At 33.4% G+C, this 13,935-nt stretch overlaps 1 protein-coding gene across 2 annotated transcripts; it reads right to left on the bottom strand.

Annotated features, from left to right (window-relative positions):
• Positions 1-608: 608 nt before the first annotated feature.
• On the bottom strand, positions 609-13,637 carry LOC126810365 (FAD-dependent oxidoreductase domain-containing protein 2). Of its 2 annotated transcripts, none has more exons than XM_050535384.2 (10): positions 13,520-13,637; positions 7,607-7,838; positions 6,938-7,268; positions 6,224-6,354; positions 5,439-5,559; positions 4,472-4,711; positions 3,962-4,131; positions 3,545-3,710; positions 2,843-3,081; positions 609-2,639 (listed from the first exon to the last, which is right to left on the bottom strand). In XM_050535384.2, exons 2-10 carry the CDS (start codon positions 7,803-7,805, stop codon positions 2,338-2,340), a joined length of 1,899 nt encoding a protein of 632 aa, XP_050391341.2. In that variant the 5' UTR covers positions 7,806-7,838; positions 13,520-13,637; the 3' UTR covers positions 609-2,337. The 2 variants fall into 2 exon arrangements, with proteins under 2 accessions (XP_050391341.2, XP_050391340.2); XM_050535383.2 differs by lacking the exon at positions 13,520-13,637 and adding an exon at positions 9,313-9,484.
• Positions 13,638-13,935: the final 298 nt, after the last annotated feature.

Here is a 13,935-nt window from a genome sequence, read left to right as displayed (position 1 = left end):
TCAAAATTAAAGTAACCAAAAACAGTATTCTACTCAAAATTAAGATTAAATTCTAAATTGTATTGAAATCGAACTGACCACAGCGGCTACTATCTGCTAACGATGTCTAAATAGAGAGGGAGAGAGAGATGGGGTTTAACGTTCACTCACACAAACTAAGTCATATGGTTCAATTTTATTTCAATAATTTGCTTGCACGTTATAGGGGTCTATAGTAGTGGGCACAGTTGATTTAAAGTAGGGATGTGTGGGTGGGTGTGTGTGTGTGAACAGAACATATATAGAACTGCAGTCCATGCAAATAAAATTTCCCTCTTAACACAATGCATGACCTATGCCTATCTTCATTATCCAGGATATTTGAATTAATGTTATTGAATAATTCACATAGGAACTTTTCTATTTTAAAATATTCTTTATTTTTGCACAGGCTACCATTTCAATTTTTGTGTGTACTGTGTGTCCTAAATATTATTATTAACCTATTTCTTGCCACCACATATAGACCCTAGAAGTAATTCTTATCAAGAGCTAGTAATATGAGTCACTTTATTCAATCATCTCAGACTATCTATGTTATAATATATATGACTATACAAACAAGAAACTTTGATAGATTTATTGCTTTAATCTTTTAAAGCTTTTATTTCAACATAAATGATAATGTACATTTCATGGGCTTACATAAGTTTATATAATAATTAATAAAATCTCTAGTCCCATCCCGAATATACTATATTACATCATATATATCAGGGGTGTATCCCCATGGAGTTCATTGGTTGATGTGATCCTTTTTACACCCTCTTGGACAAAAGTACCATTAACTTCACACACATTTAATGCCTTGAAACCTGTCAAGTCAGAGCTAGATTGCAGGAAAGGAAGGAAAATTCTCCAAGTAAAATTGTTACTTAATGTGAACCTCCCCTTATAAATCCATATATCTGTCCCAGTATATATAAACATTTAGCTATAATATTCCACTTGGTTTTTTAATTTATTGAACACATTGGAAGATAACAATTAATGATAAATTCAAGCCCTTGCGAGCATGTGATTTCAGTAACAAACAAACAATAATATAATATAATATAAAAACAAACTAAAGATGCTATTCTTTATAAAGAAATACATATTTGTACAATAAAGTTTACACAAACAAAACACTGCCACAGCCTTTTAAACAATCTTCAAACCTATGCAGGCCTATACATCTTATCCTAAACAATAAAGCTATAGCCTACTAAGGACAACTTGCACATCCCCTCTCCCCACCCACAAACACACTTATAGTGTTATTGTATTATGAACGTGACAAAAATCAATACTTTTAGCTTCAGACCATAAGTTCTACAGCAGATTGTAATGAAATAGTTGGCCCCACGTTTATTCTGGACCACCTTGATAGTCCAATAAAATAACAATAATGATAGCAGTTCAAGAATCATTTGTGGTGAACTGGGGTAAGAATGAACAATAATCTTAAACTAGAGCTATGTTGTTTTGGGGTTTGCTATTTTTTTAAATAAAAGAGCCATTGTTAGTAATATATTTTGTGATTAGTTTTTTTTTTTTCATTTGTTTGCCCTTTGTACATTATGACTTTTGTCATCCGACAGACTCGTCCCTGATTTAAAATCATATATTTATCACAGCACCTTTTTGTTATAATATGGGGAGTTATATGAGCTATATATCTATAACAGTTTCTTTTAACTATCTCTGACCCTCTAACCAAAATATAAATTATAATAACTAAAGAAAGGATTACTAATTAACATCGTTAAAGCTAAAGTCATCTAAAAGTAAACAAATAAAAAAATAACACATTATAAATTAAATTTTGATATACTAAAATACATATATTACTGAGAAATGAATGGATAAAAATTAAAATAGTATAACTCTTGAAGACACAATAACCTACATATAACTGGTCAATAAATTTGAAGTTATGAAAATATGTTGTAAAAAGTCTTTATAAAAGATAAATGTCTTCCAAGTAAATCCAATAGTACTGATTTTTAAACATACCATCTGACCATGATTTCCAAGAAGTTGCCTGATCCTCGAGATTACAAAAATATGGGTGTTTATTATTAATGATATTATTATTTAAATATATAACTAATGAAAGATAAGCTTTTGATTTAAACTTAAAGCATACAACAGCTGTTACAATTTTGCAAAGATTATGCAATACTGGTACTTTAAAAACAGAAACTAAAACAATATCTGATTGAGCCTTTAAAAATGTTGTGGAATATTACTCAATAGAATTAAATATAATCACATGATAAAACACAAAAGGTTTAATATAATTTAATCAGAATTTCACATTAATAACCCCTGTTTTAAGGCCGATTCAATCAAAAGTCCTGTTCCACTTAAACCCTGTCCATTAAGATATGGCTGACAACCACTTGGTACTGTAGAATGTAACAAAGACAGACGGAAACAATCTTCCATATAATAATGTCTGATATCAAGTTGTAACACATCCTCTATAAATCGTCTTAACGGTAGAACATGGCTGATTGGTGCGTCCCACATAGTAAGGAAATCTTCAACAATATGATGCATCAGATGTGGTCGAGGCAATATTTCAGATCGTTTTTTAGTCTTCATCTGTTTTGCTGAAAATATACATTATGAGGTTTATGTTTAAAAGTTTCTGAAATCCGCCTCCTGAAACATTATGCATTAATTTGAATTCAGTTTAGTTTGTCATTTGGGTAGATTTTTGATATTTAAACATTGCAGAAATTTTTTTTTAGATTTAAAAAAGGAAAATGTTTTTTAGCCTCCTAACACAATACTGCTTTGAAAAGATACCTACCTGTTGGAATGTCTTTATAATAATATAATACTGGGTGAAGAAAGTTGGATTTATGAGCCTCCGATGGTTCACCAGTGGCTCGGTCAGTTCGGAAAATATCATTTCCAGGACCAGAGAAGTTGGCACCATATTGTAAAACCACTGCTATTAACTCTCCTGCTTCTGCTCCTGTTATATTGGTAAACTCGTGTAGGAGATTTATTGGGAATTCCTCATAATATTCAAAACTTTCTCGGTTACTAAAATCAAAACAAATGTTTATTGATAAAATGTAATTAAAACATAAATCTAAATATTGCCATATAGATAACTAATTGTTTAAGCCAGTCAGACGGACAGAAGAGAGATATGATAGGCTGAACTAAAAAACCACGAAACAGCATTTGCAGAACATGGGTACACCTAATATTGGATCGAGATGCACCTCACCCCCTAAAATATTCACTTATTATTCTGTTTCTATGAGGGGTTATGTTGGTTGTGGCGATGTGGATAATGAAACTGAATGTTATATTTGGGTCTAGATATGTACCACCCGAATTTTTCAAAATATATTAAGAGGACCATCGGGGTCATCCAATACTAAATTTTCTGCGTCTGCCAGTGGGTACACTACCAGTTTTAGCCATAGTGAACTTATAGAACCGAAAATTTAAAATGAACATGTCTGATCATAAACTCTGATATAAATGTAACACTTACTCTCTAAAGACAACAACATCACCAAGTACACTGAACATCTGATATGTTCCAGAAGCTTCATTCATTCTCTTCAATAAAACATTTACTAACTCAGAAGATTTGTATGTTTTATGGGGCCATATTACACCTTCATAACGACTCTCTAAAATATGGTGCAATGCTCGGGCTGTAAATATAATTTGAAAATTAAAATTTCTATAACAAACAGTTCGGAGAAAAAGAAATTAGGTTCTCAACAATTTTTTTAATTTTTCTATTTTAATTAAAATTATTTCAAGCTACTAAAACTAAATTTTGTTAATGTGGTCTGCATCCGATTCACTAGACATATCTCTAAGTATGCTGAAAAATATGCATTAAACCATAGATAATATCTATGATTAAACTGAGAAAAGTAATGGAGGGTAATATTCCTACCTGTGTATCTAAAACCATGAATAAAGCCACCAGCAGATTTTCTGTGATCTAAGGAATGACTAGCTGTACCAGCCACAAACATGCCTTTAGTAGTTGTTGATTCATAGTTGTGCATTATAGATGGGAATTTACTAATTCTCAAACCTGAAGCTTTTTTTATCACATCAGTGCTAAATGCAAGAAATACAGAAGTATTAGTAAAGCAAAACAAGGGGTCCAATCAAAAATCGAAAAATACATAAAAACTTTAGTCATATAAACAGTAAAATTACTGGCATAATTGACAGTTCCAATTTGAACATGAAATTATGCAAAATGAGACTTGAACATGTTTGTCGATTTGTTCTCTCAGTGAAATCAAAAGTGAATAGTTTTGACTGGATAGCAAATGAAAAGTGTGTGATCGATAATGGCAAGTCAAGAATTTGTCTTGCTAGCTCTGGAAATGCTGGCCCCACCTGACTAAGGACCTGTAATAATTATTTTAATACACACAGTATCGATACTTACTCATTTCTAAATATCGACATGTCAAACTTAAATCCCAGACATCGTATAATTCTATCATATGGTTCTCTCATGGCAAAATTATCTAGATATACTAGCGATTCTTCCTCTTCATCTTCTGTGTTTAAATCTAGAAACAGTTTACCATTACGTTTAACTATCTTGACTTCATTAATAGCAGCTTCTAATACACCATCTAATGATTTTAGTTGATAAGTATCTAACAATCCATTGTTGATAGCTCTAAAATAATACATATAAAATATTTAACACTATGTCAATTTCTTGATCATTTCTTTGTGTAACATGTAAATTCATATACAGGTGCACAAACTTATTTGGTTGTAAAAAAATAACGAAATATTTAAAATACATATTTTAATTCAGGAGTCCTTATATTAATGACAAGGGGGTGAATATGCTAGCAATTAGAGTGTGTCATCAAGAAACCAGGGGCAACATGTGCCCATGCTGGTTGTTGACGCTCTCTGTAATTATTAACTTATTCAATATATTGTAGGTATACTAGACTCTTTGCTTTAATTCTATATTTCCTGTTCTGGTTATTAGAAATAACTTATTTTATTTGTCTTGCCTAAAACAAATTCTAAATAGAACCTAAAATTAAAATAAACTATTCCGTAGTTAATTGTTTTATTTAATTAGGGGATTAAGAGACCAGTCAGGCATTAATGTGTACACATCCCGGTGTGTATACGTAATTAAGGAATAAACATTTGTAATATGCATTCAGTCACTGTTGACGTCACTGGCGTCTCAGGGGATTAAGAGTGTTTTCAATAATTGGCAAAGTAGTTTTGTGACTTTAAGTGAAGATGGCACAATTAATTTTAATAAGATTGGTGTGAACTTGCTGTAAAGTGTAACTGGTATATAGTAACCACTGGCTATAAGTACATAAAATTTTGTTTAGTCATTTATAAGTGTTGTAATAATTATTATTAATTACCGTAAATCTCCGACATAGTGAGTAGCCCATGATAACCTTACTCTAGATCTGGCAACCATGTGTATTAAATTAGTTGAACCCATAATATGATCAGCAGTTTCAAAAGCTGCATTACCTCGCCCTGAAAAATTATTGTAAAGATGAAGTCAAAAATCTTCATTTTCAGCAACATTTGAAATTGAATTATTTAAGATTTATCAATCATATTCTGATGACTTTTAATCGTGGCAGTTTTTTTATAACTGTTTATACATACAATTTAATATATTAGTGTTATCAACATCTAATTAAACGTTAACTAAAATATGGCGGTGTTGTTTTTCAATACAGCAATTTGGTAAAGAAGGTGTGCTCATAGTAGAAGAAAGGGATGGACAATAAACTGGGTGTGGCTTATAGCAAATACACAGCATTTCACCTCCCCCACCACTATCTCTGTATCACCCCATCTAGCGAGAGAGAGAGAGAAATGGGGTTTAACATCCACTCAACACAAACTAGGTCATTTTGGAACTAACACATGGTTTAATTTTATTTCAATCATTCGCTTGCAAGTAGAGGTCTTTAGCAGTGGAAGGAAACCGGAGGACCTGGAGAAAACTCACGAGGTTGGACAGGCTACCCTACCCCTTGTCATGTACAACCGGGGAAACGAAACCACACACCAGTTGATTCAACGACATACCTTATGATACAGTGCGCACATGCTAACCATTTGGCCATACCACCCCCCACCCCCCATCCTACGACCAGGATGAGAGTTTAATTCTGTACTGGACACATACCTAATACTAAAACTGTTTGTCCTTCAAATTCCTCTGGATTCAAGGATACATCTTCATAACCTTCAGTATATTCTATACCTGGTACTTCAGGTATATTAGGTTTCCACATACCTGTAGCAGCTATTAAAGTTCTGAAATTTAAATAACATATACAACTTTGTTAATCTGATAAAATGCAATAACAAAACATTTTTCACATAGATATATTTAGATATGACAACAAAGAAGTTACTAAAAGAAAATCAGACTCATAATTATGGATCAGACTCAAAATATGGATTTTTGCTGTAATTTTCTTTTTCAGGGCAACTAATGTTTTAAAATATATCCTTTGTGTTCCCTACTCATCTAAAAAAAAAAGCACACTATATTTTTTACATCACTATTAAATGAGAGAGAGGTAGAAATGGGTTTTAACGGTCACTCAACATAAACTAGGTCATTTTGGGGCTAACACATGGTTCAATTTTTTATTTCCAATAATTCGCTTGCACGTAGGGGTCTTTAGCAGTGGGAGAAAACCAGAGGACCAGGAGAAAATCCACAAGGTTGGACAGGCGACCGCATGCAACCGGGGAATAGAAACCATGCCAGTTGACTCAATGACAGACCTTACGATACAGCGTGCACATGCTAACCATTTGGCCATCCACCCCCCACCCCCCTCTGTTAAATGGATGTTCTATCTGATTTCATATACTTATAACTACATACCTGCAAATGTATTGCTTTCCAGTTTGATCATTCATATAGAAGAGGTGACCATCCGGTGCTGATTCATTCTTAACTGTATGTATATTACTGATTTCTGTATTAAACTGAACTTGTATTCCTAATTTCTCTTTATAATCTTTCAAATATTTTAACAGAACATCAGCATGAGGAAACATTTCTTTGGAATAATGCCTTAATAGAAGAGAATCATCATGACTGAGTAATGAGTTCCAATCATGACGCATATTAAATTCTTTATTTGTTTGGCCAGTATGTCTCTTGTTAATGCTGATAAGTTTTCGGTGCCGTGGATACTTTACATAAAAGTTTCCTAAAAAATAAAATATAAAATTTTGCATGAATTTACTATTCCAAATCACAATCAACTTGCAAACACAATATCATATTCTGAACAGAAAACTATGTTCAAAATAGCAGAAATTTCAGGGTTTTCTTTTGACCCGATGAGGACATGGGGGGGGGGGGGATTCAGATCCCCCGCTAGCTGGATTACTCAAGAGCTATAGTCACTTGCTCGAAAAACAACTGTTGTTGCAGCCACCATCCAACCACGCCACTGAATTTATGCCATTGCTATTTCAATTTTCAGTATGAATGTTGATTATTTCTTGGTCACTAGTTAAACTCAATAATTATAGGAATACTTACCTGAAGTATTAGATCTTTCAAATATGATATAATCCCTTTTGGCTTTTTCCATGTAGTATCCTAACTGTAGACCTGAGGGCCCTGCCCCGATAATACAATAATCATGACTTCCAATAGTAGCAGAGTCAATCGTCAAAACAAAGAGCAGCAGTACTTGGAAGACAAGCAGTAGTCTGGCACTTCTGGTAGTAAGAATCATCTTTCTGATGCTTGATTTTCACCACAGAAAATGCTATAAAAGTAAAAAGTTACTATACAGTACAGTATTAGATTTGATTAGGATGACTGGTTAATCTCTCACATTAACCAGAACACTGGTTATATAACAACTCTTCTAGATCCTAGTGTAGTAAAGACCAGTAAAACAAAATTTTGAACTATAAAAAACGAAACAAAAAAGGACTACGTCAACATAGTTAAAGAGTTGGTTAATTCTGACTGATTTGTTACGCTGTAATTGTTTGGTTGTTAATTCGATTGTTAATCAGTAATAATTTGTAACAGAAATCATCACGTAGTCCAGCAGTGTTCGAGTAGGATTAGGCCTAATCAAACGAAACACTGGCTGACGAAATTATACTTTCAGTCATGTGAGCTTTTAAAAATGTCAATTCTCATTTTAGCTGACTTTCGTCTTATTTCAAAAACAGCCTTTAACATTTACTGGTACAACATTCCAAATGTCAGTAATATAAATATTAAAGTAAATTGGTTAATGGCATAAAATGCATTAAATGAATATAAATGTATGGGCGTCATCACACAATAAATCTCTGAAATTATATTGATCACAACAACATGAAAATAGTCATCTAAACAAGGATGTTTTCCTATATTTGTAAGGTTTCATTATTAGACAATATAGACAGTGACATTTAACATCAAAGTGTACATTAATTAAACTACATGTAATAGAAGTAAACAAGTATTGATTTCATCATTTACTTTGATATTTAATTCATTTTCACAATAAACAAACAACTATGGTTATTAAAGATTCGAAGGCAGGGTCATCATACCTAATGAATCAAAAATGACATTCAAGAAAGTGACATGATAAAATGAGAGTTAATGATTTACCTTTCAAAAATATTTTATTAACTTCATTCGACAAATGAAAAGATATCTATCTATCTATCTATCTATCCACATGTCTACACACACAGGATCATCATAAAATAGTCTATTTCATACAGATCACCTTTTAAGATTTTCACAAATTTTTATGAATTTATCAATGGTTATTTGCTGACTTTTTAAAGACTTGGACAAATCTTGCATTGATATCTGTTAATTTTGTCAGCAATTCACACAGCTGCTAAATTTCCATATGGTCTTAGTTTTAGACAATCCTAGTTGGACATGTGTTGACAGTGCCAAATATCCTGATGACCATGTTGAACAAGTACAACATGTCTAAATTGCCCCTTTAATGTACACATACCATTACCCCATAATATATTTATGGTAAATAAACAGCACTCAAGCAACAACATGCCTACTGAATTTGGTTGAAAAACATCAAATGATTTGAAAGAATCTAAAAATATAAAAAGCTAACAAATGGACGACAGATGACTGAGGGTACAAGATAAGCCTGATGGGCTAAATATAGTGACAACAATATGATCATATTTACCAGATACTCATATACAGATAAATATAAAACCAACAAATAATTAAATCCAAATCATATTAATCCCAACCTTATGCTCTAAAATCCTCCAATATTCTGTGTTCTACAACAAAAGTCAGTATAACTGACTAAATACAGCCTGTTCACCACATTTAAGCACCCACTATTTCCAGTTATACAACGGCCATGTTATTGATTTTAATGCCTGTAATTGGCAGTTCATATTTCATGGGATTAATCACAAAAATTCACGCACACTGCCATCAGCACAAAATGGAAAATGTCACCATACAAAGATGGCTATCTGTTTTTAATCAAATTTCACACCATTAGGTATTTTAAACTATAAATCCAAATTGAAATATATTAATAATTTTATAAGTAACATATGACAGTCATAAAATCCAAATTTTGTTATAAAATCAGTTATATATGTCTAATTATTTAATGAAGCGATAAAGTTAATTCTTCACGAATCTGATATTTTTTCATATGGTTGGATTCAATTTTTTTTCAAATTCGAACGTTATTTGTCAGGTCATGTCTAAACTCCATTGCAATAAATCTCTCAAAACATATTTTAAACTGTTAATAATACAACACAACATGTAATATTTTGTGCCTTTCTTGTAAACAAGTCTAGTAGTAAATGTCACAATCTGATTAAAATACTGAAGATCTGACCAGTTGTAGTGTGAGGTTGTTTCAGGGGTCATAGGAGCGGCTTTTGACCATATGACTTCAGACATTTGATAAACCTATCAGTGTTAATGTTTCTAGTGGGATATATACCCACAGTTCCGTGCATAGCACCGCAATAACTGACTGCAACAGACCGTTTCATTGGCTAATCCCTCACATCAACTAGAACGGAGGTAATATATCAACTCTTCCAGATCCTAGTGTAGCAAAAGACAAGTAAAACAAAATTTTGAACTATAAAAAACAAAATATATATATAGGATGTGTGTTTTAACCAGATTGTAAATAGCATGGCAGTCACAGCTGACTTAGTTTACTTTATCAATCCTAGCTGCCTGAGGTCAACAATTTAACAGTTCACATATTTCACCAGAAAAAATATTAAGGATGTCAATGTTAAGTACTTTTTTTTCTAAAAATGACATTTTATATTACAGACCCTCTAAAGTTAAGAATATAAATGTTATAATATATTGTATTCAAACATGAATATTTAATGGCAACAAAAGCACATCAAATACTGCTTTTAGTAAATTCAGAGTAAACATTTCAATCATCCTTAAAGTATATCCTGTTCTGGTTTTATATTTGTTTGACATTGGACAACAAAAACTGAACCAGGATGTTGCCCTACAATACGGTAAATAAATCACAACTTTTTTTTTACAAGTTTCATAAATAACAACATCTGCCACACACACCAATATCTGTGAAAGCAATTTATGGAATAAACAATTAAATATAGGAAAAAGTCCATGCTCTTTTTTGTTAGCTTTTTCATGCCTGATTTACATTTTAAAAAAAACAATTTTAGTCTATTTATATTCTTCTAATACCCACAAACATTTCTGTGCCAATTTTTTCAACATGGACAGTGAGTAATCATGCTACGCACATATCTATAGTGTTGGTTTATGTCTCATAAAACACAACATTTAAAAAGATATAACATTTCTCTCCTAGCATGAAGATCTACATAATAAAAAAAAATAGATTATTACATGTAGGCCTACATAGCTAATTGCCAGACAAGATAACAAATACCCCAAAACATTTTTGTTGCTTAGATCAAGGTGTGAACAACTAATTTATTAGCAATATAAACTTAAAAAAAAAAAAAAAATGAATGATACTCTTTTGTCCAAAAGATTGTAGTTGAATTGAAAGTGGAAAAGTAAAATCTGTCATATTTCTTTCTTTGTGAACACCCAATGCAATAAACAAACCAAACAACACAGCAATTATCCCTCAGTGCAAAAACTATTTACCCAAAAGCACAAATGTATTGCCTATAAATAATTTGCTGACTCGATCCTCTTTTTAAGATGATTTTAAATGATTGTCTCTGTTTTGATCTACGGGTACCTGTTCTTTTTAATAGCTGTGAATCCCATCAAGCCTGGAATTCAAATACATGTACTGAACTGTTTAACTGAACAAAACTTTTGCAAAAGACAGTAGAGAAAAAAAAAATCATTTGATTATCCAAATAAAAATTTTACATACCATGATACACCAGTAGCTAATTATACAGATATTTCTTATCATATCTTTATTCTGAATATTCAATTGCCAAATAAATCCGCTTGTAAATATTGATAATGGTAATTCTATACAATAATCTAATATATACTATTCAAAAAAAGTAGGGGATATTTGATTTTGGGGGCATAATACTAAAATATGCAAATGACTACGAAAAAAGTCACTATAGAACCTAACAGAAGAAACATTTCCAGTTACATGTGACGCCCAAACGCACCAATAGCTACCGCATGGAATGCAGGTGATGCTTGGGATCATCATGGGGGTCCAACCCAAGATTTGCACGACTCTGACTTTGAATGTTACAGTCATTGTGGCATTGAATTCCAGGGTGGAAACATCAGTTTAATTGTTTTAGTGACCAGAAAACAAATTTTGATATGCGTCGGCTTACCCAAAATGAAAGGTTACGTGCCCTTGGCATGCTACAGATCGGCACAACACAGGCGGTTGTGGCGCGGACGATGAATGTTTCTCAGTCTGTCATAAGCAGGCTATGGTCCAGATACCGTGATACACAATCTGTACAGGACAGACCACGCTCAGGTCGACCAAGGGCGACAACTCAAGCCCAGGATCGATTTATCCGTACCTTGGCCTTGAGAAATCGTGTCATCACAGCAAATCAGATCAGCGCTCGTCTTCAAACAGACACTAGTGTGAGAGTGAGTGGCCAGACGATTCGGAATCGACTGCATAGGGGTCACCTTCGCGCCCGACGTCCTCGCGTGATCCCTTGTTTGAGATATCATCACATTCAGGCAAGACGTCGTTGGTGTAGGGATCGTCAACACTGGGATAATCGACGCTGGAGCAATGTGATGTTTTCAGATGAGTCAAGGTTCACTGTTGATTTTTTGGACAGACGTAGGAGGGTGTGGCGTCGTCGAAACGAGCGCTTCCAAGACGTTAACGTCATCAGACATGATCGATTTGGGGGTGGTTCTGTTATGGTGTGGGGAGGCATCACTGTTGCTGGAAGAACGGCTTTACATGTTGTTGCAGGGCGTGTTACAGGCCAGTACTACCGGGACAACATCTTGACAGTCCATGTTGTGCCGTTCGCACGACGTCATGGCCGCCGTTTCATCTTCCAGGATGACAACGCAAGATGTCACAGGGCCAGGATCGTTACAGGTTACCTCCAACAACAGAACATCACCACATTACCTTGGCCAGCACTGAGTCCCGACCTCTCCCCCATCGAGCATGTCTGGGACATGCTTGGACAGAGGTTACGTCAACGTCAACAACGTCCTGCCAATGTCCAAGAACTTGCTGCTGCGTTGCAACAGGAATGGGACAATCTGGACCAAAATGACCTTAGACGTCTCATTAGGAGTATGCCACGTCGGATCAATGCTTGTTTGGCAAACAGAGGAGGATTTACCCGTTACTGACTTGGTTGTGATGCTGTGGTAACTTTGCTGTTTGACCCCGGGTATCATTTTACCCTTATAATGGTCATTCTGTGCCTTACTTAGTCTAACGATCATTTGGAATAAATCGATGAATGTGAACTTCATTTCATTTTGTCATTTGTTTCTTCGTCAGTTTCATTAGGTGACTTTAATAACACTTAAAAATCAAATATCCCCTACTTTTTTTGAATAGTATATATGTTAAATACAACCAGCCTGTATTTTAAGAAATACAATAAACATTGATTTTTAGGACAAAATTAATATATTCATATATACAACTATAGATCGACCACCACAGCAAAATAGGATATCACTTCAAATTTTGATCATTATAGTTTCATAAAATGTTTTTCACAAGAAAAATTTTTTCAGGAGTTATACCCGAGTTTACACAAACTTGGATGATACACACTGTTAAATATTGTACTATAAAATACATGTATTAGTTATAATATACCCGTCATAGGTTTTATTTTACGGGGAGTTACGGTGAAATGTAATACTATTAATGTGGTTTAATTACATGTTTCTGTGCGCTTATCACACAGTTTTGTTTTTATAACACATTGATAATACTATGTTTATTCAATATCGAATTTGACTAACCTGGGATTAATAATAACAATGATGAATATGACAAACGGTACTTCGTTTCTCGTGCATCTCGATAAACAGGAAGTAAAGTAACGGTAAAATCCATAGTCTTGGCCAACCAGTATTTTAAATTATGCGACTGCGTATTTGTATGTAACTACCTGAATAAATTAGAAGCAGACTAAACTCAATGTTTAGCAGAGACCGAGAAAGAAATAATAGGTGGTAAGAGGACTACTTGTGTTATGGGTTTCACACATTGCACAAAATATAAGTTACAACTGAATGGAAAATTAAACTATAAACAAAACATAATCCTGAAAATTACCATAAATTTTGATGGTCAAAGTCTCAATTAATTATAAACACGCAATCAGGCCCGTCGTATATATCCAGCTTGCTATAGCTTCGGAGGGGCAGTGAAGTTT

This window comes from Patella vulgata, chromosome 2, assembly GCF_932274485.2.
Source record: "Patella vulgata chromosome 2, xgPatVulg1.2, whole genome shotgun sequence".
Lineage (NCBI taxonomy): Eukaryota > Metazoa > Mollusca > Gastropoda > Patellidae > Patella > Patella vulgata.
Note: the sequence above shows the minus strand (reverse complement) of the source record. Positions and strands in the feature narration are given on the sequence as shown.